This window comes from Electrophorus electricus, chromosome 16 (genome assembly GCF_041902795.1).
Source record: "Electrophorus electricus isolate QZ-2024a chromosome 16, ASM4190279v1, whole genome shotgun sequence".
Lineage (NCBI taxonomy): Eukaryota > Metazoa > Chordata > Actinopteri > Gymnotiformes > Gymnotidae > Electrophorus > Electrophorus electricus.
Window position 1 is genome coordinate 6,060,054 of NC_137512.1, and position 25,301 is coordinate 6,085,354.

General features: G+C 44.8%; 1 protein-coding gene across 12 annotated transcripts; it reads left to right on the forward strand.

The window, feature by feature from the left end:
- The first annotated feature begins 1,973 nt into the window (after positions 1–1,973).
- map7d3 (MAP7 domain containing 3) lies at positions 1,974–25,296 on the forward strand. Of its 12 annotated transcripts, none has more exons than XM_027019137.3 (21): positions 1,974–2,110; positions 7,797–7,916; positions 8,360–8,440; positions 8,620–8,783; positions 9,424–9,532; positions 9,925–10,032; positions 10,677–10,781; positions 11,782–11,877; positions 12,613–12,708; positions 14,506–14,631; positions 15,810–15,949; positions 18,032–18,177; positions 18,286–18,530; positions 19,544–19,679; positions 20,171–20,351; positions 20,432–20,536; positions 20,889–20,942; positions 21,049–21,121; positions 21,221–21,398; positions 21,651–21,889; positions 22,067–25,296. In XM_027019137.3, the coding sequence occupies exons 1-21, from the start codon at positions 2,065–2,067 to the stop codon at positions 22,072–22,074; spliced, it is 2,556 nt and encodes an 851-aa protein (XP_026874938.3). In that variant the 5' UTR covers positions 1,974–2,064; the 3' UTR covers positions 22,075–25,296. The 12 variants fall into 12 exon arrangements, with proteins under 12 accessions (XP_026874938.3, XP_081555550.1, XP_026874939.3 ...); XM_081699424.1 differs by having other exon boundaries at positions 15,834–15,949; XM_027019138.3 differs by lacking the exon at positions 14,506–14,631.
- Positions 25,297–25,301: the final 5 nt, after the last annotated feature.

A 25,301-nucleotide genomic window follows, 5' to 3' on the forward strand; every position in this document is an offset into this window, starting at 1 on the left:
TTCAACACTCAGTGCACCACTCTGTCTGCACCGCACACAGACAAAGTGACTCTGTGGGATTAGCTGAGGAAAGCAGAACCTCACAGAGAGACTTGTGCCATATGAGTCCATTTGGGCTCACTTTCTTGCTTGCTTTAATGGACAGCAATTCATTCCACTTGGAAGTGGTTATCTTTGCAATTATGTTAATTATTGCTCCTTCATTTTTATCCTGGTCCAAAATCTGTGTGAGCAGGTCATTTGCCATCTCTAACAATGTTCTGCTGTCAATTAGATCTTTCGTCATTGTGGACTTCCTGTGAATTTTAAAAAGAGTATGAATTATCAGAGGTCTACACAGTTGAATATAATTACAGTATTTAGCTCAGCAATGCTAATATAGGTACCAATCTAAAGATTACCTGTCTGATTTTTATAAGATCTTGGACAATGACAGAACTAACTCTTAATTCTTCAGATTTGGTTATTCCAGATTCTGTTGGGGAAATATTGGGTGATTGTTTAAGCTCATCAAACATAATATAATATAAGATAATATAATATAATATAATATAATATAATATAATATAATATAATATAATATAATATAATATATAACCCAAACAAACATATAACAGATAGTGAGAGGCAAGTGGAGTGAGTTCAAAAAGTAGCTGTAATACTGCTGCACCATCTGTCAGATTTCCGTCTGTAATTGTAGGTGATGTTATTCCCTGCAGACACAGACGCAACTCGAGTGCCTCAGAGAAGAAGCAAACCCTCTGCTATCTGATAACACAGTCCTCGTAGTGTGAGTGTTCGGCTCTGTGACAGACGTGCCTTTTCCTATTTTCATCAACATTATCACAAATGTAAAATATATCTATCACAGTGGCAATGATTGGAGAGGCCCTGGAGGATGGTCATATAAGATCGTATAGTTTTAGAGTGAAGTGTGGAAGTGCCTTTATTTTGTAGCCCTTTGCAGTTTCTGGAGATGGACAGAAGCTTCTTGGAATATGCTATCTGGTTAGGGGCAGTGTTACCCTGTACACACCTTTGTATCCTGCAGAGGGATTCTATTACATGGCCTTGAATAATGTTCTCAGACTAATTCGGTTTTAACATTTATTTAGGAATCCAGGGGTTGGTTAGAGGGGGGAAAGACATGATCCAGGACACAAAACCCCTAAAAACCACATGATCACGGTGTCACATGGTAAAGTCTCTTTGTGCAAACAGAAATACCTATGGTAACAGACACAGATTATGAGTAGCACATCATATGAACAAATAATGCATGCTTATAGTTAATATAGATAAGGCTACTTTCCTTTCATTTTTAAATGCAATGTCTGAATTTTACTGGATATTGTACTGTGTGTTACATATATGTGTTGGTGTATATGTATTGATATTACTGTTTGTTAAGTGGAGAGTTTGCTGAAGTGTTTCCATTTGCTTGCTGTAGCCTGAGTTGTCTTGTGTCTAAACCTCTGAACTCATGACATTCCGTTACTGGCACTTCTATTATAACCCACTTCAGTGTTAAATAACACGACTGCTGATGCATTATTTAGTGTGTGTAACTGAAACCAAGCACAGTTTGCCCTGAAAAATGAATGAAGGACCCTGTATGTTAAGGATTAGAAGATGGAAGTAGTGTTGAATGACTGTAAAAAAAAAAAAAAATTAAAAGACTAGTATGCCAAGGGCATTAGATGTTTTCTTTAAAGGAGTGCTCGACAGTACAGCTCCTCTCGTATTTCAAATAGCTGAGCAGGCTTTTTCACGCTAGGTTTGTAAGAATACGTTTTGTTTTCATAATGTTTCTCCATTAATGATATTAAAAACGACTAAAAACGATTAAAACCTGACCAATATACGTGAGCTGCATACGCTTTTCTTCCCACTACAATTTTTTTCAGCTATTTGTTTTTCTCTCAAATCTCTAAGCAGCGCTAGGCGGCAGTCTCGTGCTCTCTGAAGCACCGTCAACCGTCCACGTCCCCGGTTCACGCGCGCCTCTAGGTAACGAACGCGGTGGCTCGAGGAGAAAATAAGGAAAAACTTTGTTTAAAAAAAATGGCGGAGGGAGCAACGTCTCTGAAAGGGCTGCGAGCACAAATGGGTATGAATTCGTGTCTTTACAGCCATTTCCGCAGGTTTCGTTGGCGAAGAGCTGTACCCTTAACTGTCTGTAACAAGATAAAGCATTTTTGAGCCATCTTATTTGACCGTGGGACTGAAAACCGGTTAGCGAGCTGGCTAACTTACTCTCATCCAGACTAACCGTTTAGCGGGCTTTATCGATACCTTTATCGATACATAACGAGGTACTCCGTCTGCCCTGAAACTAGCTACTAAAGTACCTCGAACAAGCCGAATCATGGCAACACGTTTGAATTTTGCTCCACTCACGTCAGCTAGCCGTTAGTTTGCTGGCTATCTTTCTAACAATCTAGCTAAGTGCCGGTTATTAACGACGGAGCTGACGCTAGCTCGTTATCCGGCTAGTTATCTGATTCATCCAAAGTGAATAATGGTTGATGGTTTCGCTGTGTTTGCAGGGACTCGGTGCATGTCTTGTAAGGTTTAGTCTAAATGTCTTAAGTGTTGGTTAGCTAACTTGGACTCACAACACCGGTTGATCTAAGCTAGCTAGGAAGGATGCTCGTACCTCGCTAGTTGACGAGCTAAGAAGCTAGCCGACTTCCCCTAGCCAACTACTCCAAATATACCTGATGTTATTTTTTTAGAGGTTAATATGGGTTCGGACGGTATTGATAGTTCGGATAAGTTACCCTGATGGCTGGATAACTTAGTTTGGGTAGCTAACGATCAGGCTCTCTCGTTGGCGACCTTGACGTCGAAGAAGGCAGTCAAATTATTTAGCTCTACTACCTTATCTAGCTACATCTTTATTTAGGTAGGTTAGTTGACGTTAGGTATCTTAGTTATATTAGATTGTATGGTCCTAATCTGGACAGGATGGTTCGAGCTTGTATCCTGTACATGTCAGCTTTATCTGACGGCCTTGTCCAGTGTGCAGTTCATCGATCGGCTAAGTTGACAGCAGAGTCCTTTCACTATCTTTTTTAATTTATAGAGACAAAGGTATGGTAGCTAGTTAGTGGGTTGTTTGTTGATTTCTTGGGGCAGGGAAGTTGAGCCATGCTTTTAGTGAATATTGATAAACAGGATGTCGACATGTCTTTGCACCAATGTGTGAAATCAGCAGGTTTCCTTTTTTTTTCTGTCTGAAGTCCAGCTTAATGTCTGCTTTTCAGATATTTATGGCATATTTATGCTTTGTTTGAATTATTGCTCCTTTTTTGTACTTTTTGCATAAGTAGCTTATTTTTATTCATACATTTCAGTGTCTGCAGCAAAAAACAACTTTAAGTATTTTCTTAAATAACTTTTCAAGTGCCATCCTTGCTCGTTGGGTATGCTATTTGAAAATATTTGTAATTGTTTGGGAAGATATTGACCTTGCCTGTCATCTGAATGTCATTTGGTAAATTGTTGAAGGTTTGTCAGCTCAACCAGTTCTACCCTGTAGACACTCCACAAATGTTAATATGAAGCCACTCGACCGACAGGCTCATGGATAATAATGGGTGGTGTACACTGAGCTCAGAACTGCAGTTTACATAATGCTTGTCCATAAGAAGGCTGTTCTGTAAATTTGGAGTGGAATGAGACCCATTGTGATGCCACTACGGATGTTTTAATTCATTCATTCATTCATTCTTTAATGTTATTCAGATACTTCTGCATAAAGTAAGATGCAGTGATGTCTCCATTAACCCCCAAAAAAACTATTTGGTATGACATGGCACAATTACCAGAGTTTGTCATTTGCCTAGTGCAATGGCTCTTCTCTCCTGTTTTGTAGGTAATGGAATCCTCTCCTCTATATATGCCTTCAGGGAAGGAAGTGGACTGTATATTGTAGTACTCAAATGTTTGTCCCATTCACAGAGACAGTATCGTACTCAAACCATTTGAAACGCAAGTTAAGTTTAAATTAATTAGTAGTTCTTCTATTTCCAGGACATAATTCCACTTTCCCAAAATGACTTGGTCATTGTTGCCTCTTGGCTGTGCACAGTGACTATATATGCCTAAATGATCCAGCAGCTAGTTCTAGATTTCTCCATTTGGTTTTGCCCTGTGCCAGATCTGTTAAAAGGACATTGTACTTTGGAACGTAAGTGAGGCATGCTGTCCACTGGTTATCATGCCTCAGGTTTTAGAAATGATCCAGTCTTACATAGCCCTGGGATCAACAGTAATGGCAGATCAGAGTGTGTGTGTGTGGGTGGGTGTGTGTGTGTGTGTGTGTGTGTGTATGTGTTTGCATGCATATGAGGGAGATGGAGGTGGTAGGGAGAAAGAGAATGGAGAATCACAGCTGTGCCCTGTATGAAGGCCTTTATTATTGGCATCTGCAGTAGAGCACTTCCTGTTGCCCCGGCAACAGCCTGCTACTGGAAGGAGAGGGAGAGAGAGAGATTTACTAAACGAAGCTTGCTGACCCACTAAGAAATGATTCTCCCTGACTTGTTTTCCTGTGTGGCAAGCTATAGTGTTGTTCGTGTATCTGTTCCTTGTGTTTTCTCAGACTGAATGACAAGTTGTTGGGGGGGGGGGGGGGTTTATTTTATTTTTTTTACTGCATCTCATCTTCTGGCAGTATGAACAGTGCAGCTGTTTCTAAAGTGGAGAGCATGATGTAGCACTGAACTTCTTGCCACTTTCAGGCCACTTTCAGATTTGAAATGATACTGAGCAATACTTTTAAACAGAAGCCAAAGTCTAACTGATGATAAGATATTGAACTCTGTGGATGTTGTATGATGCCATTGTGAGAAGTATCGTTAGCCTATTTTACCCCTGATAATCATGTCAGCTGCAGATGAAACTCTCAACTCTTCTGTTCAGTTAATGAATTGTCATTCTTTATTGAGATGATGATTCTTTTATTGGGTGATGAATGATAGTCATGCACCCACTGTTAAGGCCTCATCAAATGAAATATCTTTTCCTTTACTTTTGTTTAATCAACACTTGTTAAAGTATCCTAATAAAAATGTAAATCAGTTTATTTTTCCCACAGAAAGGTTTGTGTAGGTCTTTTTTTTTTTTATAAAATAACATGAGTCAAGAAACACTGATTAGAATCATGACATCTTATTCTGTCTTGCACTGGTGTGTGCTGACTCAACCTCATAGAGGTTTAATGGTATTGAAAATACAAGGTGTTGATCCATTTCCCCAGTGTGATTGTGTGCACAAAGACGTGGGCATTTCATTTCCTCTTTATGGTGCTGTAATCCTAGCCTGAGCTGTAACACAGAAACACAGACATAGCCTATATTGTCCAACTATGTAAATAATTTTTGTTTCCTATACCGGCAAAAAAAAAGTTGGGGTGTGTTTTTTGTTTTTTTGTTTTTTTACTTCACACCTTCAGTAATGTATTGTACACTGTTCTACATCAGGTCACTCCCATAGAGGCATTTTTGATGTTGGCACTACAACACACACTGGCACGTTATTCATATTGTATATTGTTTGTCTTGTACATAATCTGGATATTGCTTGTATATTGTGTATTGTTTGCATATTGTCTATATTGCTTGAGTTACCAACAGCTGGAACCAGATTCCTTGTTTATGTAAACATACTTGGCTAATAAACTCAATTAAGAATTTTTTATGGAAGATAACTGGATGTACACTAAGATGTCTAACGTCAGTTTTGTGTTGCCATTGTTCCGTATCAGAACCAGTGTTTGATTTGTTAGCTGGCCTGGAGGGCTTTGTTAGTTTCCATTGTTTGGCTTCTTTGAATTTGCATGCTGCATGTTAGCCCACTGTTCCAGGCGCAGGTCATGACTCAGGCTCCTTTTGCATATTCACTGACTTCTTCCTCCTCCGAGGTTGCACACAGGTGCTGGTGAGTGTTATAGCAGGAGGTATTAATTCTGTTTTTAAAAAATGAAAGTTTAAGGAAGTGGTTAGTGTAAGGTTGCCTTGCCGAGCCTGTTTACAACACTGTGGCTCTGCAGTAGACAATGATTTCACGTCAACATTCTTTAGCTGCTCAGCCTTACAGGTTCTATTTTAGGCCTCATAGTCATGTCGGCTGCAGATGGTCAGAAGGTAGTGTGCAGCCGTGACAAATTGGCTTTCAAGTAGCAACCGTTAGCAGTGCATTTAATGAAACAAATAATGAATTTGTATGAATATTTATTCATCCCTAGTAGACACTTCAAACAGAAATATCAGTTATTTGTCAGGGATTGTGAGTTGTATAAGGAATATCAGTGGCTGTGATTTGGTCGGTATCCTCACAATACAATCAATGAAATCTCCCATAATTGTACAGTGCACTTTGCTGCTAGAAACGTTTCGTGTCACGCAGTGCATATTGCAGCAAATCAAATGCACTCATTGTATTTAGTGCTCAAGTCATTGCAAAGGGCAGATCTGTGATTTGTGTAACTGCTGCAGCTCTACTCTAAGGGCTGTCTGTCTCATCCCACCTGCACTGGAGGTTGGAAACAGATAAGCTTATTTTTCCTCTGTAGCTGAAGCTCCTCAGACATGTTTAAAATATCAGCCCCACCATCTTAGGACATCTGCCGTGCCCCTCCTCTCATCAAACCCATCACACGAGGAATGGCTCAGACACATCCTTCCCTAGCAGCCTTTACCGCTGACCGCCACAGGCCTTTGGTGGGCGCAACACTTCAGGGCGAGAAACCCGTTTCCCCTCTTCCCACAGTCCGATCATAGGCTTTCATTTACAACACTGCCATTTGGCAGACGCATGATGCTTGAGATTCGCAAAAGCTTTCGGCTAGTCACGTGGTTCTTCATGGGGAGTCAGCAGTGTTGGTCTATAGGTACCCTCTAATGACATTTTCCCCTTTCAGTTTCCTCAGATGATAAGCTGCCTTTTGTTTTATTGCTGTCAGGTTTCCGGCACAGCCATTTTTCACCCACCCAAAATTTCTGCTGTGTGTAGGCTTTAGAGTAACACACCCTGCCACTCAACACTAAGATTGACAACCTAGCCACACACATACCAGGCACTCAGAGACCTTCTCACACTAAGCATTGTCTGCTTTTAGCAATGATCCCCTCAAGGTTTAGGAGCTTCTGTGCCAGAAGATAATGAAGTGCAGTTGCAGGCCAAATAAGCAGTCGCATTTATTCATATTTCACATAGCAATCATTTCATGCCATGACCCAGCATATTTGAACTGCAGTCTATTGTGTGTGTACTTTAAATGGATGATGGTGGTGATTTTACTGATGCCAGTATAATGCTCAATGGGATGTCTGGGTATTAATTGTGTGAATGTGTTTTCTGTATTATTATAATTACAGATTTTTATTATTGCATTTTTTTCCTGCAGTACTCAAGCCTGCCTCATGATGCATACCTGTGCTTTTGGGCAGGGGGAGAGTTGTCAGCAGAGAGTGCAGAAGTTTTGCTCATGTCCATTTCTCTTCTCATATTTATACGGCTTCTACAAGGCCTTTTGTTTCTACTTATGTGTTCATCATATCCTCTATCCAGCAGTTAAACTCGCTGACTACAAGACCTTAAGCCGGTCTGGCTGGGACCAAACAAATCCATCGTCCCTGTAGTCAGTTCTGTTGGATTTTGATAGATCAGCCATTCTCCCACGTGAGCACAGTGCCACCACCCCCTCATTCCTGGCTCGTCTCTTCTCGGCTCGTTTGCTTCTCGGCTCCGCTGCATCACTCAGACGTCTCTGCTTGTTGCGTTCGCAGCTGCTGCCGCTCAGGCGCAGGCCGAGGAGCGTCGCAGCCTGGCGGGGACCAGCCCAGGACACGCAGCAGCCCCAGCCGCCAGCAGCAGCAGCACCACCCCAAAGAGCCACGCCAAACCAGGTATCTGCCTGCCCCTCAGGGCGCTCGCGTCTCTCTGGCTCCTCTGCAGTAACACAGCGTACCGTTTCTGTCCAGACCTCTGAATATAGCATAGTGTGCATTAAACATTGCTATACCTACTCTGATGTTCGTGCAGTTATGTTGCAAACGGGCCTTATGGTGAAGGTGAAGTGCAGCATCGTTGTCACATAAACATGTTTGTTGCCACTAATGCTGTTGAGGCACTTTTGCTGACAACACATGCCCAGCATGATGACGTGTAAACGTTTAGTGAGGTCAGCTGAGCTCATATTGGAATCTGAAATATCTGCTGTGTCAGACCGAGTAAGGGAGATCAGTCTTATCAGCCGAGAAACCGCGTGCTAAGGCGAACGCTGCTGATTGGTTAATGGAGGTATACTGAAGAACTTGGGGATATGAAGTGCAATTTTGCATTTCTTCAGTCATTGACGGCGCTGCACTTAGGATAGACGACAAACTGCGGGTGGCCAAAGAGAGGAGAGAAGAGCAGGAAAAACAGCAAGGTGAGTCATGCACACCAGGTGCAAACACACTTGTAGTATGTAGCGGCACTGACACATTGGTCACCACGTTCTGTTACGATGAACATGCGCCGCAATGCAAAGAGGGCGAGAGGCACACCGGCGCATACGCAACCAGCGAGTGTGCTAAGGACGTGTGTGTGCGTGCGCCGCCCCTGCAGCGGTGCGCGGGTCTCAGATCCTGGAGCGGGAGCGCCGAGCCAAGCTGCAGGTGGAGAGACAGATGGAGGAGAGACAGCGGAGGCTGGAGGAGCAGCGCCGGAAAGAGGAGCAGAGGAGGGCAGCTGTCGAGGAGAAGAGGAAACAGAAACAAGAGGAAGAAAAGGCAAGCTGGGTCTCCTTTTTCCTTACGCTACATATTTTTCCAGATATCCCATATTTATCTCGATTTAGTTGACCTTTCTTCTGGACAACACACACTCTACCCGGCTTAGTTATTAGAATCTGACCGGCTGATGAGCGACATGTGGGGTGACTGACAGTTTGCACATGGCTACAGAAGGGCTCCAGTCTGTTATACATTTATCAAGTGCACATGTATGCTAACCTACTAATGTGTAATAAAGTGGCTGGTGAGTGCATGGTGAGTCTTGCTAATAAAATTTGTGGTGAATGTAAGTGTGCTCAGTAATTAAATTCCTTTAGATATCTGTAGGGACAGAAGCAGAGTGTTTGTCGCTCAGTTTTCAATCACACAAAAGAACACTGTACAACAGTTCAACAGTAAAAGACCTTTCACGCTGCATTTAAATGCAAAAGCTTCTTAATCTTAAAAGCCCCAAAAATCTGATGCACAAAGAAAACTTTATTAACAATATCAGATGGAAGTCTTACTGGTGTTTGTCCACATCTTTTGTTTCAGTTCATGTCTGTTATGAAGTTGGGGTTGTAAGTGTGTGGGTTAGTGGGTGGTTGTGTATATGGGTGATGTTTGTGGATGTGCTTGATTGTGTGGTTGTGTGTAGGAGCACTTTGAGGCAGTGATGCGACGCACTATGGAGCGTAGTCAGAGGATGGAACAGAGACAGAAGAGGTGGTCCTGGGGAGGCCTCACTGACTCTGACAACAAAAACGGTACGAGATTGATTGATTTTATTTATTTATTTATTTTTAAGTGCTTTGACTTGACAATTTTATTTATTTATTTTTTCATTTTCAAAGACAATGACCCTTAACAGCAAGTTCTTGTGGCTGCTGTTAAGCTGTAGTGGCTGCTGATGTGTTAAATAAATATACAAACAAATGCCAAGTATGGGTTAAATGCCCAAAAAAATACCATGTACCATGGTTTAGGGTGGGCTAATTCACTGTTGCTGACTATTCCTTTATGTCTGTTTGCATTGGTCTCTGCAATTTTGCTGCAGAGCAGCTCTCTCCCTGATGCTGGCTGTGTTTTTGGCTCTCCCTCCCTGTGGAGAGGGTGTCCGTGTCCCTAAGCAACCTGCCTTTCCCTGCCCCCCCTACAGGCGAGAGTGACGGTGGCCCCGCCTCCTCCTCCTCCTCCTCCCCAGTCACTGTAGTAATCTCTCCAGCCTCTCCAGTCTCCAGGCCTCCCAGGAGCCAGACACCACAAGGTGGTCAATACTTGCTTGCGTGCCCAGAGTGGCACAGCTTGGCACAAACTGGCACTGTCGCACATGCGTTCTCTACTGTCTGGCCGGCTCTGTGTGCCTTGTGTTCACAGCGTGAGGTTTATACATGGTGTCCCTTTTATCACACTCCCTCTGTTTCTTTTTCTTTTTTTTCCCACGTTTACACTCACTGAAGTTAAACTTCTTCCAGGGCAGTCACTCAGCCTGTGCTTGGTCTGCTTGCATGTACACATTAAGAGATGGCTGTCACTTCTAGTCTGTAGAGATCGTCTTTCCCAGACCTAAAAAGCTGTGTTTTGGTGACTTAACTGCCTGCGGAATTAAAGTGTATGTTGATTTTGGCATTTAGCTAACATTCTAGTTTCAAGAGTCTTTGTTCCACTGTTGAGAATTACATCAAGTGGAATATTACTATTCCTGTTGCTCTTACATCTGACAGGTTAATGTCTTCAGGGTTTGGTTTCAGTCTCGTCTAACAATGCCCTTGATGCGGTCTTAGAATTCACCCTCACTTTCCCGTGAGGCCCTCTTCAACCTCCATTGCTCTAACCCAATTGCCCCACTCTGCGTCTGTCTCCGTGCGCATATCTCTTGCGTGTCCGTGACTGTGTCGGCCCTTCGTGCAGACAAGCGTTCCACCTCCACCTCAAACCTGAAGCAACCGACTGACCCAGCCATCACCAAACGCCTCTCCTCTTCCTCCACCGCCCTGCTCAGCTCTCCTGATAAAAGTAAGTGTCCCTGCATTTGTGCTTCTCGTGCTCCCCTCCTGTGTCTCCCCAACACAGTCACCTCCTTTTCCCTTTCGTCCAGGACGACTGGAGGTCTCTGTGTTACTCAGAGACTACGAGAGGTGGCTGGTAAAGCAACTTTTGCAGTTGCCGATCCTGCATGTCTCCGAATCAGAATTTGTCTGCAGACACTTATTAATGTGATTTGACTGGGATATGATCATTAGAGGTCTTTTTATTATGTAGTACCACTGTGGTTTCTAATGATTTTGCTGTAATAGTGTTCTCATAAATGATTGGAATGGGATATCTGTTTATTGTCTGTGCTCTGTGTTTAGCTCCACCACACCTGAGTGGATATACTTGCCACAAGTGGTGCTGTTTTTCTCCACAGCTTGATTTCCTCTAGGGATCATTCAGTAGTCACTCAGCTGATTATATCGCCGGCACTGTTTATGTTGGATTTACCTTCTCCAATTTTGTCCCTTCAGAACACACTAATGCAGTCTTGTTTACAGGGCTAGGGGCTTGAAGACTGGTTCCCCGATGTCACCAACTACATCAAAACACTGTGTTCTTATGTGGTACTTCATGTGTACATTATACATAATGTTTCCATAAACTAAAGTATACATCATAAAACATAGCCAGTTATTGGTTATATAGCTTAATTCACAGCAAATTTGTGGTTTAAAATGTAAAATTGGCTTCTTGCAACATCATCAAAACTAGATGATCACAGTGTTCTGTGTTAAAAATACTAATACATCCTGTAAAAGCAGACCCCCAAAAAAAAGAAAAGGAAAAAACATGGTTGCCATTGGCACCAGAGGACAAACTACAGCTTTAAAGCTCCTCAGTCCTCCCCCAACTCCCCAGTGGTGCTTTCAGGAAAATGGTCAAGGTAGAGACATTTGCGTACACTCCCCACCTCGGGTTAAATCTTTCAGCTTGTGAGCTCTCTTTTTTTTTTTTTTCTTTTTTTTTTTTTCCCTCGTAGGTGCTAAACGGAGGAGTTCGTCTTTGAATCGGTTGCCTAGCAATACCCCTCGAGCCTCTAAGGACACGCATAAGCAGCCTCAGGTGGCGCAGACAGGTGCTGAGCCCTTCCTCCTGTGCTGGTCCTCATGACAACCAGCTGCCACATTAGCACCCTTGTCTGCTCAGCCCACTCCGGATTGAAAACATTTCCCGATATGCAGTGGAATAATTCAGGACATGCCGAACAATAGTTGCAGATTTGATCCAGATATATGCACAAGTTCCTGATATCTACCTATATTCATACAGCAAATAGATATGGCCATATACCTTTTAAAGATTTAATACACCAAAGCCTGATGGAGCTGCAGTTACTTTACTAACGCTACAGTGTGTAAAAGATGTGGTTGATATGTTTTAGAGGGGGGGTGGGTTTTGTTAGTTTTTTAAGCACACACAGTTGTCTGATGGACACAATCCTGTAATGTAACCACAGAGACTTTTTCTGTAGTGTTTTTCACTAAAAGCAGCTTGTTTTTAAAGCAGCTTAGAAGCCTTATACAACCCAATAGAAAAACAACCAAAGCCTTTCACAGACGAGACACTGGTATCACGTTATATTCTGTCACCTGCCAAAACTTTATCTAAATGCTTTAGAAAAGATTTACTGTTAGGTTGTTTAACACAAATCTGCTATAGTAGTTTAAATGCAACATCCCTGACACATGCAGCCTACACACTGATTTGCTGTACTTTTATGTAATGTAGTAGGTAAATGAGGATCACGTGCTTGGATGACACCAGGCCCTGGTAATCACCTGTGACTCTGCCCTGTACGCTGTGTCTTTAGGCCCCACCTTGAAGAAACGGAGCTCCTCCCTCTCGCGGGTAGGGAGTACAGCCCCTCCCCCTGACAAACCAGAGAAAGCCACGCCCAGTGAGCCAGGTGCTTTGTCCCATCTTGGGCATTTTCTTATATGTGCCCGTGTGCCGCTCTGCGATAACAAATGCACAACGGCCGCATTTACCCGTCTCCCCTGCCCGCCTAATAACCTGCTATCAAAGTGCGATGTCACTGCCACTAACCACCAAGCCCAGCAAACAACAGGCTGACACGGCTTAATAGGTTCCACTGGATTCGTTTCACAGGCTACGTTGAGAATACCAAGGCCTCCAGAACCTCTGTCTCTCAATGCTCCACTGAATCTGACACTCCTGATGCTTCAGCGTTCGGTTTTCACCCCTGCATCAGCTCTTTTACCAGCTAGCGCGTAACCTTTCTCCTCTACTCTCACTCCCGCCTGTCTCTCCCATCACGCAGATGCTCCAGCCGTGCACTGCCTCGGGGCCTAATTGCGCCGCGCATGCGGCGAAGATCCCTTCGCTTTCTCCTCCCTCAGAATGTTTCTCTCCGAGCTGTTGACTCGAAATGGAGCTTTTGTCTGCGCGCACAATGTTGTGTTTGTTTTGTGTGTACCACATTGTTTTCTCTCCTAGATGATATCAGTGAAATTTGTGCCTGGCCCCGTGTATGTGTGTCGGGGGGGGGGGGGGATGTTTGACAGAGATGATGCATCAGTGCCATCCCATTTTAAAAGCTCGCAATTCCTGTATGTCTGTAGGGAGCTTAAGCCATCCCTGTGTACCCAGTATACAAGATGTTCTGTGTTAATTCATTTACAGTTTATGGCTACAATTTTGAGGATGTCTGGCTCCTGTGATGTAACGGTAGTGTTCCCCGCTGAGTGTGCGCTCGTTTACATGTACACCTTGCTCTACAGACAGAAGCTACTTATTAAAGAGATCCCACCCTACCACTGCACTATCAGAGCCCCACTCATTTTCCATGGTGCTGCCATAGAGCTCAGACTACCCCAACACACCAGAACTCGGCGTCCCCCAATACCACTCACCCCGGCCACCTCTGGGACGTGCCTACAAGCATGCAGTGGCCCCCATGTATTCAGTCAGTAGGGGAGGGGGACAAAACAGGCCAATCAAACCAGTTAAACTCTTCTTTCACTTGGTTTTCTGTTTCCTCTGCGGGGATTATATCCTGACTGTGGCTCCAAGCAGCTACTGGGGACATGAGCTCACGACTCCTGGGGCCCTCTGCTTCTACTCTAAGAGCAGTTTTGTCCTGCTCGTCACATACAGCTCTGCCACAGTTTATCATCAAGCTTTGTCCTGTCAGTTCACTGATGGAACGTGATCGAGTTGTAGAGTAGAGATCAGACTTGGGTGGAATGCTTTACCTGTCAGGATGCATATCGCGTGTCTCATCCGCGATGCGACGCGAGTGCGTGCGAGCAGTCTCCCGCAAAGCTCAAGGCAAAGCATTCGACTCACGCCTAACCCTCAGAGACCTTTTGCACGCATGTCATTGAGTCTCATTTAGCCACTGCACTGAGTGCTTCCCTTTGTGTGTGCCCTTGTTTCCACCCCTCCCATCCTGCATCGCTAATGTCACTTTCATCATTCTAGTCACCTGCGATGACACCGGCTGGTCTTAAGACTCTCGCACGATCACTCTTTGGTTTGGAGCCCCTCATGCAGACTATTCCTTTAGCTGTTTTGAAATCACTTGGTTACTCCTATGTCACCCCCCACCCCATCATTCAACTTTTGTGTTTGTCCTCCAACCCTTCTATCACTTTTTTTCTTTTTGTCTGCTCTTTTTTTTGTTTGTTTGTTTGTTTATCGGTTTGGCCGATGCTGTGTGTGTGTGTGTGTGTGTGTGTAGCCCGCCGCACCTCCGCCGGCCCCGTGGACAGCAGTGTCCTCCGTCGCCTGCTCAGCCCCACCCAGGCCTCCCTAGCTCGAAGCAAGAGCGTTGCAGCCCTTTCAGCCCAAGGAGCAGACATGCCAGGTAACCCGGTGAGGGAGGGGCCCTACCTGGACCTTCCTGGACCCGCCTGCCCGGGTACAGGCGGCTCTGGCAGTGGTGTCGGTGGCGCGCTGTGCCGTGGTGGGTGGCCTATGGTGTCTGTGGAGCGTGCTGCAGCACAGGGGTGAAGCATGTTTAAAGCCTTCCTTTGAAACGCAATCGGCAGTGTAGTTCCCTTTGGGCATTGATAAGTGGTCTGTGCAGTCTGTCCGTGCAGTGGCAGAGAAGGGCACAGTTTTCAAGGGCATGATTTAAAATTACATGACCATTACAGCCTTCCACGGTTACCATTGCATTGCTATTATAACCTAATGGTTCTGGTCTTTATGGAACAAGAAGTCGCACATATCTCTGGAGTCGTGTGTGTGTGTGTGTGTGTGTGTTACACAAATGCAGAGCACACACTGGATTTATTGTAAACTTATAAGATGAGCTCCCCACTCTTCCTAACTTCCACTATCCCTACCTCCACTCTCATTCTCTCCACTCTCCCTACTTCCCACTCTCCTTAACTCCACTCACTTTCTTGTTACACTCAAATCTGGCTTAGGCCCTGGGCCAGAAGCAGCCTGGGGAAGAACTCGCAGTGCTCCAAGAAAACCCACAGGCTCACACAGACTAATCGCTAACATTGGACATAAGATTGTGACTATTAATGCAAAGAAGCTTATCCACGTGTGCGCATGAGCATGTGTGTAAGTGTGAGCGTGTGTGAAGGCGCATACACACATTGCTTCCTGCTTATATATTTTCCTGTATATGCATTAGGTGTCCATATGTGTTCTGAGCTGTTCTATATAACCTTGTGATTTTTGTCAGGATGCGAGTGCCCCAGCGTGTGTTTTGTCTCTCTCTCTCTCTCTCTCTCTCTCTCTCTCTCTCTCTCTCTCTCTCTCTCTCCCCTTCTGTCTTTTTCTGTGTCTGTCTGTCTGATGCCCAGTCACCATCTGTCTCCTAAGCCCATCATTGCTTGCTTCTGAATCAGCACTGATATTCATTCTACCAGTTGATACCAGTCTAATGTGCTCCAAATTCTGTTTTGTGCTCCTATTTCTCTCCCTCCCCCCGTCTCACTCCCACCCGCTTTGCTCACCCACTGACCTGCTCATGGCTCCCCCACCTCCCGCTCTGCCCGCTCCGATGGTCGTCTCCTTCACCAGAGTCTCACCTGTGTCCTCGCTCAGTGTCGGCCAGCGCCCTGCAGACCTCTGCCCGTGGACCCCTGCGCAGCCGCAGCACCGACCGCCAGAAAGGTCCTCCGAGCTCCGCCTCGGCCGACGCCATCTCTGGCATGTCCCAGGTGGGTGGGGCAGCCTTTGCACCCGTGGCTATCCTCCAAATTTTGCAGAACTGATTGACCGTCTGCAGTGTAGAGCACGCGTACGTTCATAAGTACCGATCTGCACGTTTGTTGGCCTGTAATTATAATTCTGCTTGCCTGTGACCGTTTTTCCACCTGTTTTTGATGGCGCGTATTCAGAGGCTTAAAGCACAGACAGCTTGAATTGTAACCTTGACTGTCATCCTTATTCTTGCTAAGTGCCCTGGGCCAGGCATTATATTTATCCTGTTTCCTTAAGCCCGTATCACTTTCATTAATAACTTCTGCCTAAATCCAGGTAAATGAGGATCTTACAGGAGTGACTAGGTGCTGAAGAGCGCCCAGCGTTACACCTCCCCCCCCCGTTTGAGAGTAGCCTTCAAACAGTACATTTACACTCTAGATTTTTTTCTTTGTACGCGTCCACTTTGATTTGCTTTGCAAAGCAGCTCCGTCACTTAGCCCTCATGCTAATCAAAAAGCTGTTCTTTCTGTCGACTCCTATCTGATTGTGACTGAAGCCTGCTTTGACAGACAGAGGAAAGGGAGTAACAGGAGTCACTCTTTGCCCTTTACCCCAAAACATCTAATTAGCATATGCCATTAAGAGCTGTTAATGTAATTAATTATTAAAGATTATTTTACATAGCCAGATTTGTCTTTTGGTGAATGATCACCTCCCTGTGTTGAACATAAAAACATAATTGGGTGTCGTAAAGCACATGTCCGACTTTAGGCTGTGGAGTGGTTGCACGTGTCATGGTCGGATACTAGGAGGCCACGTTGACCTGAAGTGAAAATTGGCTGTTGTCTGAATGCTGAGTGTTTCCTGTGGACTATGTGGAAATTTCCATTTCAGCCCAAAGCTCGACAGGTCATACTCGTCCCTGCTGGCAGTTGGAACTGGTTCTGGATCAGCTTCCCGAGTCAAGAGCACAAGGAAAATGCAAGAATAAAACAAACGAGGGTTATGAAATCGTCTGATAGGACAGTTGCGATGGTGATGTCTTCTGTCAGATTTGCCTAGCATTTCACCAGCTCGTTTACATAAGGCATGGAATGCCAAGGTAGCAGGGCCTTGAGGGCAGTATTGAGCTGCTTCGCTCGCCAGTCGGTTCCCAAAAACCCGAGCAAGACCCATGTCTTCCTGAGGTTCTCTTGGCCTCGGTCTCTGCCTGGATCTGGTCGGTAGCACTGTGCTCACAGCATGCTTTCTTAGTCATAGTGTACAACTGGGAGGAAGAGGATATGGAGTTTTGGATCTTGGGGAGCCCTAAGAAATATTTGCTTCACCGATTCCTTCAAAGGCATGGCTAAACGTTTCCAGTGCTACTTTATGCAGGGCCATTTAGAAAAGTTACAGTGAAGACCATAGCTAGGTGTGAATGTAGAATTATGCTTTGATATTTACCTTTATTTACATTTTGGCCATACACATACTCATTGTGTGAGTTTCGAGAGAGGATCGTTTTGAATTTAAAATTACACCTGAGAGGCAGTCGTACCCAAACAAGCAGTGCAGCTGTGGAGAAACGTCCATAGTAGGAAAGCATCCGTGGTGCAGGACACAGTCCCGGTCACTGGTGTTGTCCTCACTGCCATTTGACTGACACTGCATGCACTCCCGACAACAGCAGGAGCTGTGGAGCATGAACACCTGAACCTTACTGCCTGTTACCGTCACCTGCAGATTGACGGCATTAAAACCCCCAGCTGCACTGAAACTCTGACCTGATGTATTGGTTTCTTAGAAACGTAACCACCATAAAATAATGTGCAAGTTTAAAAGACAGATGTTTCTATGGATTAGCGTTATGTAGCGAAAGGTAACATGGACAATAGCTTTGCTTGTTTTCTTTCAGATGCGAGTATGATTGTATCAGTCATGTGTACCTCATATCAATTAATATTTTGACAGTCAGCAGAATTAACATTTAGCATTATATTACCTCTTTGTACCTTAGGTCAGTTAAGCTATCTTCTCTTCCCCTATGGCCTTTCCGGTCTCATTTTGTGTGTTTCTGTGATGGTGCGCGTGTGCATGTCCATCCGTGTAAGCAGAATGCTGAGAAGGCCAGTCGCTTCACTTCACCTGTAGGGAAGCGTCCTCCGTCCCCGTCCGCCACGCCAGGCCGCCACCGCTCCCCCTCCCCAGGTCCCTGCCTCTCTGGCGCCACCCGGAGGACAGCCTCCCCTGGATCAGCAAGGTCAGAGCCTGATGCCACCCCTCCCAACTGGCCATACTGCCCAGTTCTCTCTTTCCCTCCACTTTCTCACACCTCCTTTCTGCGTCTCCTCTCGCGCTTCTCTTCCAGGCAGAGTCCCCGCTTCTATCCCCCATCCCCCAGCGGGATGAAGCAGCGGCCTCCGTCCCCTCAGCCCGCCACGGCCACGGCCAAACCTCCACCTGTCCAGAAGCCCTCGCTTACCCCCACCGGCCCTCCCATCCTCCGCAAGAGGGAGTCCAAGCCCAAAGATACATCACCCATGACTCCTGTTACACCCCTACCTCAAGAGGGCAGCACTGCCAGCCCCACCCCCAGCACTAAGCCTAAGGAGGGTGAGAACCGACAGTTCACGTCTACGATGGTCGACCTGCCTAATGTTTGTAGGATCTTCTCAGGCCCAATGCTAGGGAAATCATGCGTTGTTCATCTTTGTGTTTTCCCTGCTTAGATACTCCTAATTCAGATACATTCAAAATTAGCAAAGCCTTTATGGGATGAGTCAGGTGGTTAGAGTAATCACACCTCTATCTTGGGTGTTGTACATATCTGTAAAGGACACATTTTTGTTGTTGTTTATTGTTTTTTTTTGGTCCACCCAGATTATTAACGACTCTCTTATGCTGACATGTTCATCAAAATGACTAACACTGCTTTTGGGTTGCTAAACCTTCAAAACCGTAGTAGTCAGTTCAGTACTTCTATAGCTTGGATGATGGAGCAGGTTTGCTCCCATATTTGACCAGTTATTTTTAAGGTATAACAAATGGGGGAAATACTGCAACTGTTCGCCTTTTCCTGCAAATAGCTGTCATCTGGCAGAATTCCCTTCCATTAAACAGGCCTCTTGTGACCGGCAGGCTGAGCAGTAAAAACATTTTAGCTGGAGTAAGGAGAGAAGCTAAATGCCATAAACGAGCACAAAGAAATCTTCAGTATGGCTCTTGACTTTTGTCCAAGCCAAGATCAGGCACCATAGCAGGGGTGAGCTCATATCCACTTACTGTGTCCTCACAGCAGACAGCGCCCTCTGCTGGACCTTTGGGACTTCACGCTTGGACATGCCAGGACAGCCTGCTATTTTAATTAGTGTGAAATCATGGACTGCTGTTCTTGAATTTACACAGTGCACTAGAACTCTGATTGTGGCTGGGGTGCCTTCTATGAGTAGATGACAAAGCACTTTTGTAAGTTGCTGTGGATAATGGCAAATGCTGAATGCTGTAAAATGTAGATTCCACATTTTCTAGCTTAGTGTTATATGTAGTTGGTAGAATATCGGTCTATACAAGGCACTCTGTTGTTTGCTTGTTAAAGTTACTGATCGCATATACGGTACCGCCTTCAGATCTCAGCACAAAAGCCACGGCCGGCACTACCTCTGCTGCCGAGGCCGCCAAGATCCTGGCAGAGAACCGTCGCCTGGCCCGGGAGCAGAAAGAGAGGGATGAGCAGCTTCGGGTACAGAGAGAGGAGGAAGAGAGGTGAGCCTGGAGACCTCCAACATCTCCACCTTCCTTATCCCTTTTCAAGGGAAGTCAGCGTTGTGTTATGTTAACGAGCAGTGTTTAGATCAGGCTTTTCAAAGACTCAGTCATGCTTCATCTTAGTAGACCCCTTGAGGAGTTGGCAACTACAGCAGAAGGTTAAGTAAAGGACTTTTATTGCCCATCAGTAATCCTTAGTGGCCTCTGAAGTGATCCAAGGAGAGTGTCATAAAAAATAATACTAAGGGACTGCTACTTTTAAGGCATGGGGGATGGAGAAGGTCCCCAGATAATTAGTTGTTTTTTCTTAGTTTTATAAAATGTGCTACCCTCTTCACCTCTTTTACTTTTATGAGATTCACTTGTAAAAAGAGCTCAGTTGAGTTTACCACTACCAGCCATTAGATCTGACAGCTGTAAGCCTTCCTTTCAGTATGAGACTTCTACTGTCTGAGCTGCAGGACTGAATGTGGTGAACGTTCTCACAGGCTGAGAAAGGAGGAGGCGCAGCGTCTGGCCGAGAAGGAGCGCGCAAGGCGTTTGGAGGAAGAGAAGGTTTGGGCAGAAGAGAAGAAGAGGCAGGAGGAGGAGCAGGCCCTCAAGGCGGAGGAGGAGCGGCAGAGGCTGGAGCTGGAGGAGCAGGAGAAACAGGCGGAGCTCCAGAAAGAGGTGAGGTGCAGTGCACGCGGCCCCGATGGGCCTGAGGATTGGACGTGTGACTGACTGACTGACTGCCTGTCGAATCGCAGCGCGAGGAAGCCGAAGCTAAGGCGATGGAGGAGGCTGAGAAGCAGCGTCAGGAGCGAGAGCGCATCATGCAGCAGAACCAGCATGAGCGCATGGAGAGGAAGAAGGTGACCGCCCTCACGCCTCGGCGTGGAAACATGCCCCTTTCCCCACTGTAGTCATGCTGTCTGTCTAGATGATGTCACCCTCAAAGTCAAGGTTACTGTTACACAAATGTACAAATAACATTAGCTTCACCACACAGATTGTGCAGGTACACCATTGCTCTGAGGACCGACTAAGAACACTGTAGTTACATGTCCTCTTTTTGTTATGTGCACACGAGTGTGTTGGTCAAGCACATTCACGGCAGAAAGCCTAACAATTTTTGGATTGATTTAAAACAGAAAAAGCTTTCATTGCATAATGAGAATGTTCTGAAGTATTTCAAGTTTTTTTGCTTTTTCGTTGTGACTACAGCGAATTGAGGAAATTATGAAAAGGACCAGAAAAACGGACCAAACTGATTTCAAGGCAAGTCTGCCGATGGTGCTTTCAGTGATGAGACACTGAGGCCTGTGTCTTTTTGTGAGCTTTGCGCTGTCTGCTCCTGGTGTTCAGTCTGTTTGTTCCCCTGCAGAGTGGCGATGAGGGAGGCCTTCCAGCCGAGAACGGCGACGAGATGTCCGATCAGATAAACTGTGAAACCAAGGGTCAGTCTCTTTCTACTTGGTGTGGCCATAAGACTGAATTCAGTGAAAATGTATCGTTTCTTTTTACATGGCTGATTAAGCTATTTCCTCAAATCCCAGAGCACCAGTCAGAGCAGACAGCAGAGCCGGTGGACCAGTCGGAAGCCCTGGACCGGGGCACACCTTCAGAAGAAGGCCTGACAGAACGGGAGGAGCCTCTCGGCAGTGTGAATGGACAGAGCGAATCAGCCGGCACTGAGCAGAGCGGCCCTGGTGCCGCTCAGCCTCCAGCCGTCAGGTGCAAAAGCAGCCTGTCTCAGCAACCTTTCCTTCACCACCCAGTTGTAACTTGACTCTCTAGAATGGCGTTTGCATGATGCAGCACTTTTAATATTTCCAGCACATCCGTGTGGAGGATATCGGCAAACCTCATGTATAAAAGAGACGAGACAATGACGTCTTACTTTGCTCAATGAATGTTCATTCAAACAGGTGTCCGCCTCCTGTCCCCAGCCTCACTGAAGCTTTCAGTCTCATTGTCTTCTCTTAGTGATCCCTGTCTGAAGACGCGTTTGGTGGAGGGCTCGGAGTTTCTGAACGAGGACTCTAAAGTGGGACTGAATGGAAAAGCGGGGCCCTGGAGCTTTGAGGAGCTCATTGATCTGGGGCTGCACCCTAAAGGCCTGATAGACTGTGATGGGGGTCCTGAGGGGCCCAGAGTGGCTTTTGAAGAGAAGTCAGTGCCTGTAAACCCCCTCCTCCCCACCCAGCCCATTGAAGCCCTGTCTGGTGAGCCGTTAAGAATTACTGGTGTTTTTATTTAGAGTTTTCAATTCATAGAATTAATGATATGAATTATATTGTGTTGATACTTGTTATACTGAATTGACCGTATCTTTCTCTCTTGTTGTCTTTCTCGTTCCATCTCCATCTTTTCTGTCCCTGCCTTTCCTCCATTACCCCCAGAGATGTGATTGGACGTCTTTGCCTAGGGCCTGTTTCTAATTGCACTCTGAGACGCATGTCCTGTTGAGCTCCAAAGTTTCTTAGCCTCGGCCCCTGCTCCTCCAAGACAAAGGTGGATTAACAATTAATACAATAAAAAGCAAGTGAAAACAGAAAAGAAAAATGCTTCAGGGAAAAAGTATTCTTTAACTGTGCTTAATTCTCATTTCCAGCTGCTTCTTGGCACCGTTTGTGTCTTGTTAGAGTTTTTTTCCATTGCTGTTCTTTTTATTTTGGTCTCTTTTTTAAAACACAGTGGGTCTGCTGTTGTAATTCACCTGGCTTTGCATTTTTGGCTGTGGTCACATCCTGGTTATGGTTTTGGTGGCGTCACTGTTGTCATTCATACCCAAACCATTGTCAAACGTCACGTATGTTCATAAACAAGTTTTAAAGCCGAGCAATATTGTGAACGATCCCACAAGGGCAGAGGGTCTGAGCAAACACGGCCAGTCAATGTGAAGTGAGGGTGCAGAAGTCCCACACTGACTTTTAAATCTTTTCGAACTGTAACAAGTAGTCAAGAATGTGACAAATTGGAATCTGTCCTTGAATTAGTATGACCAGACAGATGTCGACAGGCTAAGGTATGATTTTGGCCTCTCCAGCCTGTTTTACGTCAGGCTCCATTGGGCTACTGGCCCAGCCTCCTCACCAACAGGCTTCCTGTCCCTAATTTTCCTCTCTGCAGCTGTGAAGCATTCCTTGTATAAAATATGTAGATAGCAAATCTTGGTCAGGATATTTCAGAAGAGGGTCTTGTTTGACAAGAGGGGAGCTGCCACAGCTAAATTTCAAACTCAGCAATTTGCCATTGCTTTGAGCTTTAAAGAATGGAGCTCAACACAAATAATCTTGTTAACACTTATGACTGGTTAAATGAAGTTCTAGTGTTGAGTTACAGGTTTGTGGTAGTTGCCTTACATTATTTACATTTTCTTCTACATGTATATAAGCATAAACATAGTTTGTTACTTCTTAAGTATAACTTAAGTACAACCTAAGAAAAAAAGTATAACTTAAGTTTACATGTAAGCATGAATCTACACTTTATTACAACTAGTTATAGCACACACAATGGAATTACTGTAACGCCTTTAATAATTGCACATTCAGATGTGATGGGTGTGTGTTCTTTGTTCCCCTCCAGGTTTTGGGCAAAGGGATTCTAGTTTCCATTTTAAAGCTTGAATGATTTCGAAGAGTCCTAGAAGGCCCCAAGTTCCCTCAGGGTTATACAGTTCCATTGGGCCTTAATGTGTTAGCAAGTACCTTTTTTCCCCCTCCTCTGTCCCTATGGTCCAGTACTCCACAGCTACTTTTATGGCTTCTTGCAAAATTATTTGAATTACTTTAAAATACTATGCTAGTAAATTTGGCTGTCTCCATATATTAAGATGTATGCCTTAAAATATTTCTACATGTGTAAGTGTTATGTACATAATCAGTATTAGACTGTAACGCTACGTTGGGTTGGGGAAAGTGAAGGGGAGGTATGTTTGATTTGTCCTCTGTAACACAGTTTAGTTTAACCCCATCAGACTCAAGAATTTTCACATAGTGCTGTTACTAAATGGGACCCTGTATCCACGGTATCCAACACTGGCGAGTCAGTTACCTGGTCTATGCCTGCCACTACACGGCAGCAGCTGCTCTGTCCCTTTGGATGACACGTTACAAGAGCCTACCCTCATTTTCCTCTCAGGGGAGTGCGTGGAGTGAAACATGTGAGACATATGAAAGTCGCTTGTAGGGGTGCGTGCAAGTTATGGTTGGGAAAAATACTTTATCATTGCTGTCCAGTTGTCTTTTGAATAGGACCGGTGTATAGTAGTTACAGAAAAATGTGGTAAAGTAGAGAATGCTGTGGATGAAGATGTGCTCAGGACTACACACCTAAATATGTACTGAGCAGGTGCGCTATCCATGTTCTAGTGCTGTCTGTAGATTAGGGAGCCCAAGTCCCATCAGTTTCAGCCCTAATCTAGCACACCTGAGTAACATTTATGAAGCTTCTGAAGAACTTGATTAACTGGATCAGATATGTTGGTATTAAAACCAAACTCTGCAGGTCAGTAGAACACCAAGACAGGACTTGGGTATCCCTCCTGTAGAGCCTACTGCTAGACCATCACTAGCAGTCTATAGTCTAGTAGCTATTTCAGGGCAAAGCTTGAACTACATATGCTTGAATTGTCTGAAGGTTATGGGTCCAGTAGTCTGATTTGGCATTATTGTTTGCATTGGGTTTTTATCACACACTAAAGAACTCAACAATTGTCTGAGGCCATTGGGTACAAGGACTCTGTCTATTTATTTAGGGTTGTGGTCATTCATAAAAATAACCAACTAATTAGTGTCATCCTCATAACCTCCTCCTCTGTGACTAAAGCCATGGGTCCCTTCCTCCAGGGCTTAGAACATTTATATTTATTGCTTCTGATTAGTTTTATTCATTTAATTGTCAAGGACAAGAGACAGTTGCACTGTGTAAAGTTTCAGATCGTGAACCCAAAACTGTCCAAGATTGCAGTGGTACAGCTGATGACACAGGTGAGCAGTGACGAATATACCCTAGGAGAGGAGGGCGTGCCTTTTTTTTTTTTCTTTTTTTTTTGCCCTCGTTCTTGGCCTTTCTGCAGCCCATATTTAACAAGCACTAGGCTTTTAGAAACAATAGACACCTCCGAGTGCTTGCAGGCATGCTGTGGTTGTGGTCGCCGTGGAACTGGGCATTCGGTCGTAGGCCGGCATGCTTTGTTTGTGTGCCGTCTTTGCAGAGTCAGCACGGCCACTTTTAGACACGGTCACACCGGTGTAGTAGCTGCTTCCCGTTACAGGACCTTAAGCACTCTGTGTATTTTGGCTTTAGAGATCTTCTCTGGCTTAAAGTACTGCCTGTAGAGTTGAATCGTGCCTTAGATACAGAGTAGGCAAAATGTTTATTTTCATATCTCAGAAATTAAAATGTTACATGTGCTTAGTTTGCCCTTGACAATCATTTTACTTGACCAAGGCCCTGAATAGGATCTAATTTTGTTTTGGGTTTTTTTTGTTTGTTTGTTTCTTTTTTGAGAAATATGCGTGTCTAGAAATTATATTGTAAATATATAAGTGTACTGGAAAAGATACAAAATGTTAAAATAAAGTTTTGCAAGATTAAATAAATGCTGTTGGGCATAAGTCACTCACCCAC

What these genes read in the sequence shown, in the direction of transcription:
- map7d3 (XM_027019137.3), top strand. Translation starts at nt 2,065, where the DNA reads ATGGCGGAGGGAGCAACGTCTCTGAAAGGGCTGCGAGCACAAATGG. An exon ending in GCCTCAGGTGGCGCAGACAG is followed by an intron (nt 11,878 to 12,612) that starts GTGCTGAGCCCT and finishes CTGTGTCTTTAG; the next exon opens with GCCCCACCTTGAAGAAACGG. An exon ending in CAGAGAGAGGAGGAAGAGAG is followed by an intron (nt 19,680 to 20,170) that starts GTGAGCCTGGAG and finishes ACGTTCTCACAG; the next exon opens with GCTGAGAAAGGAGGAGGCGC.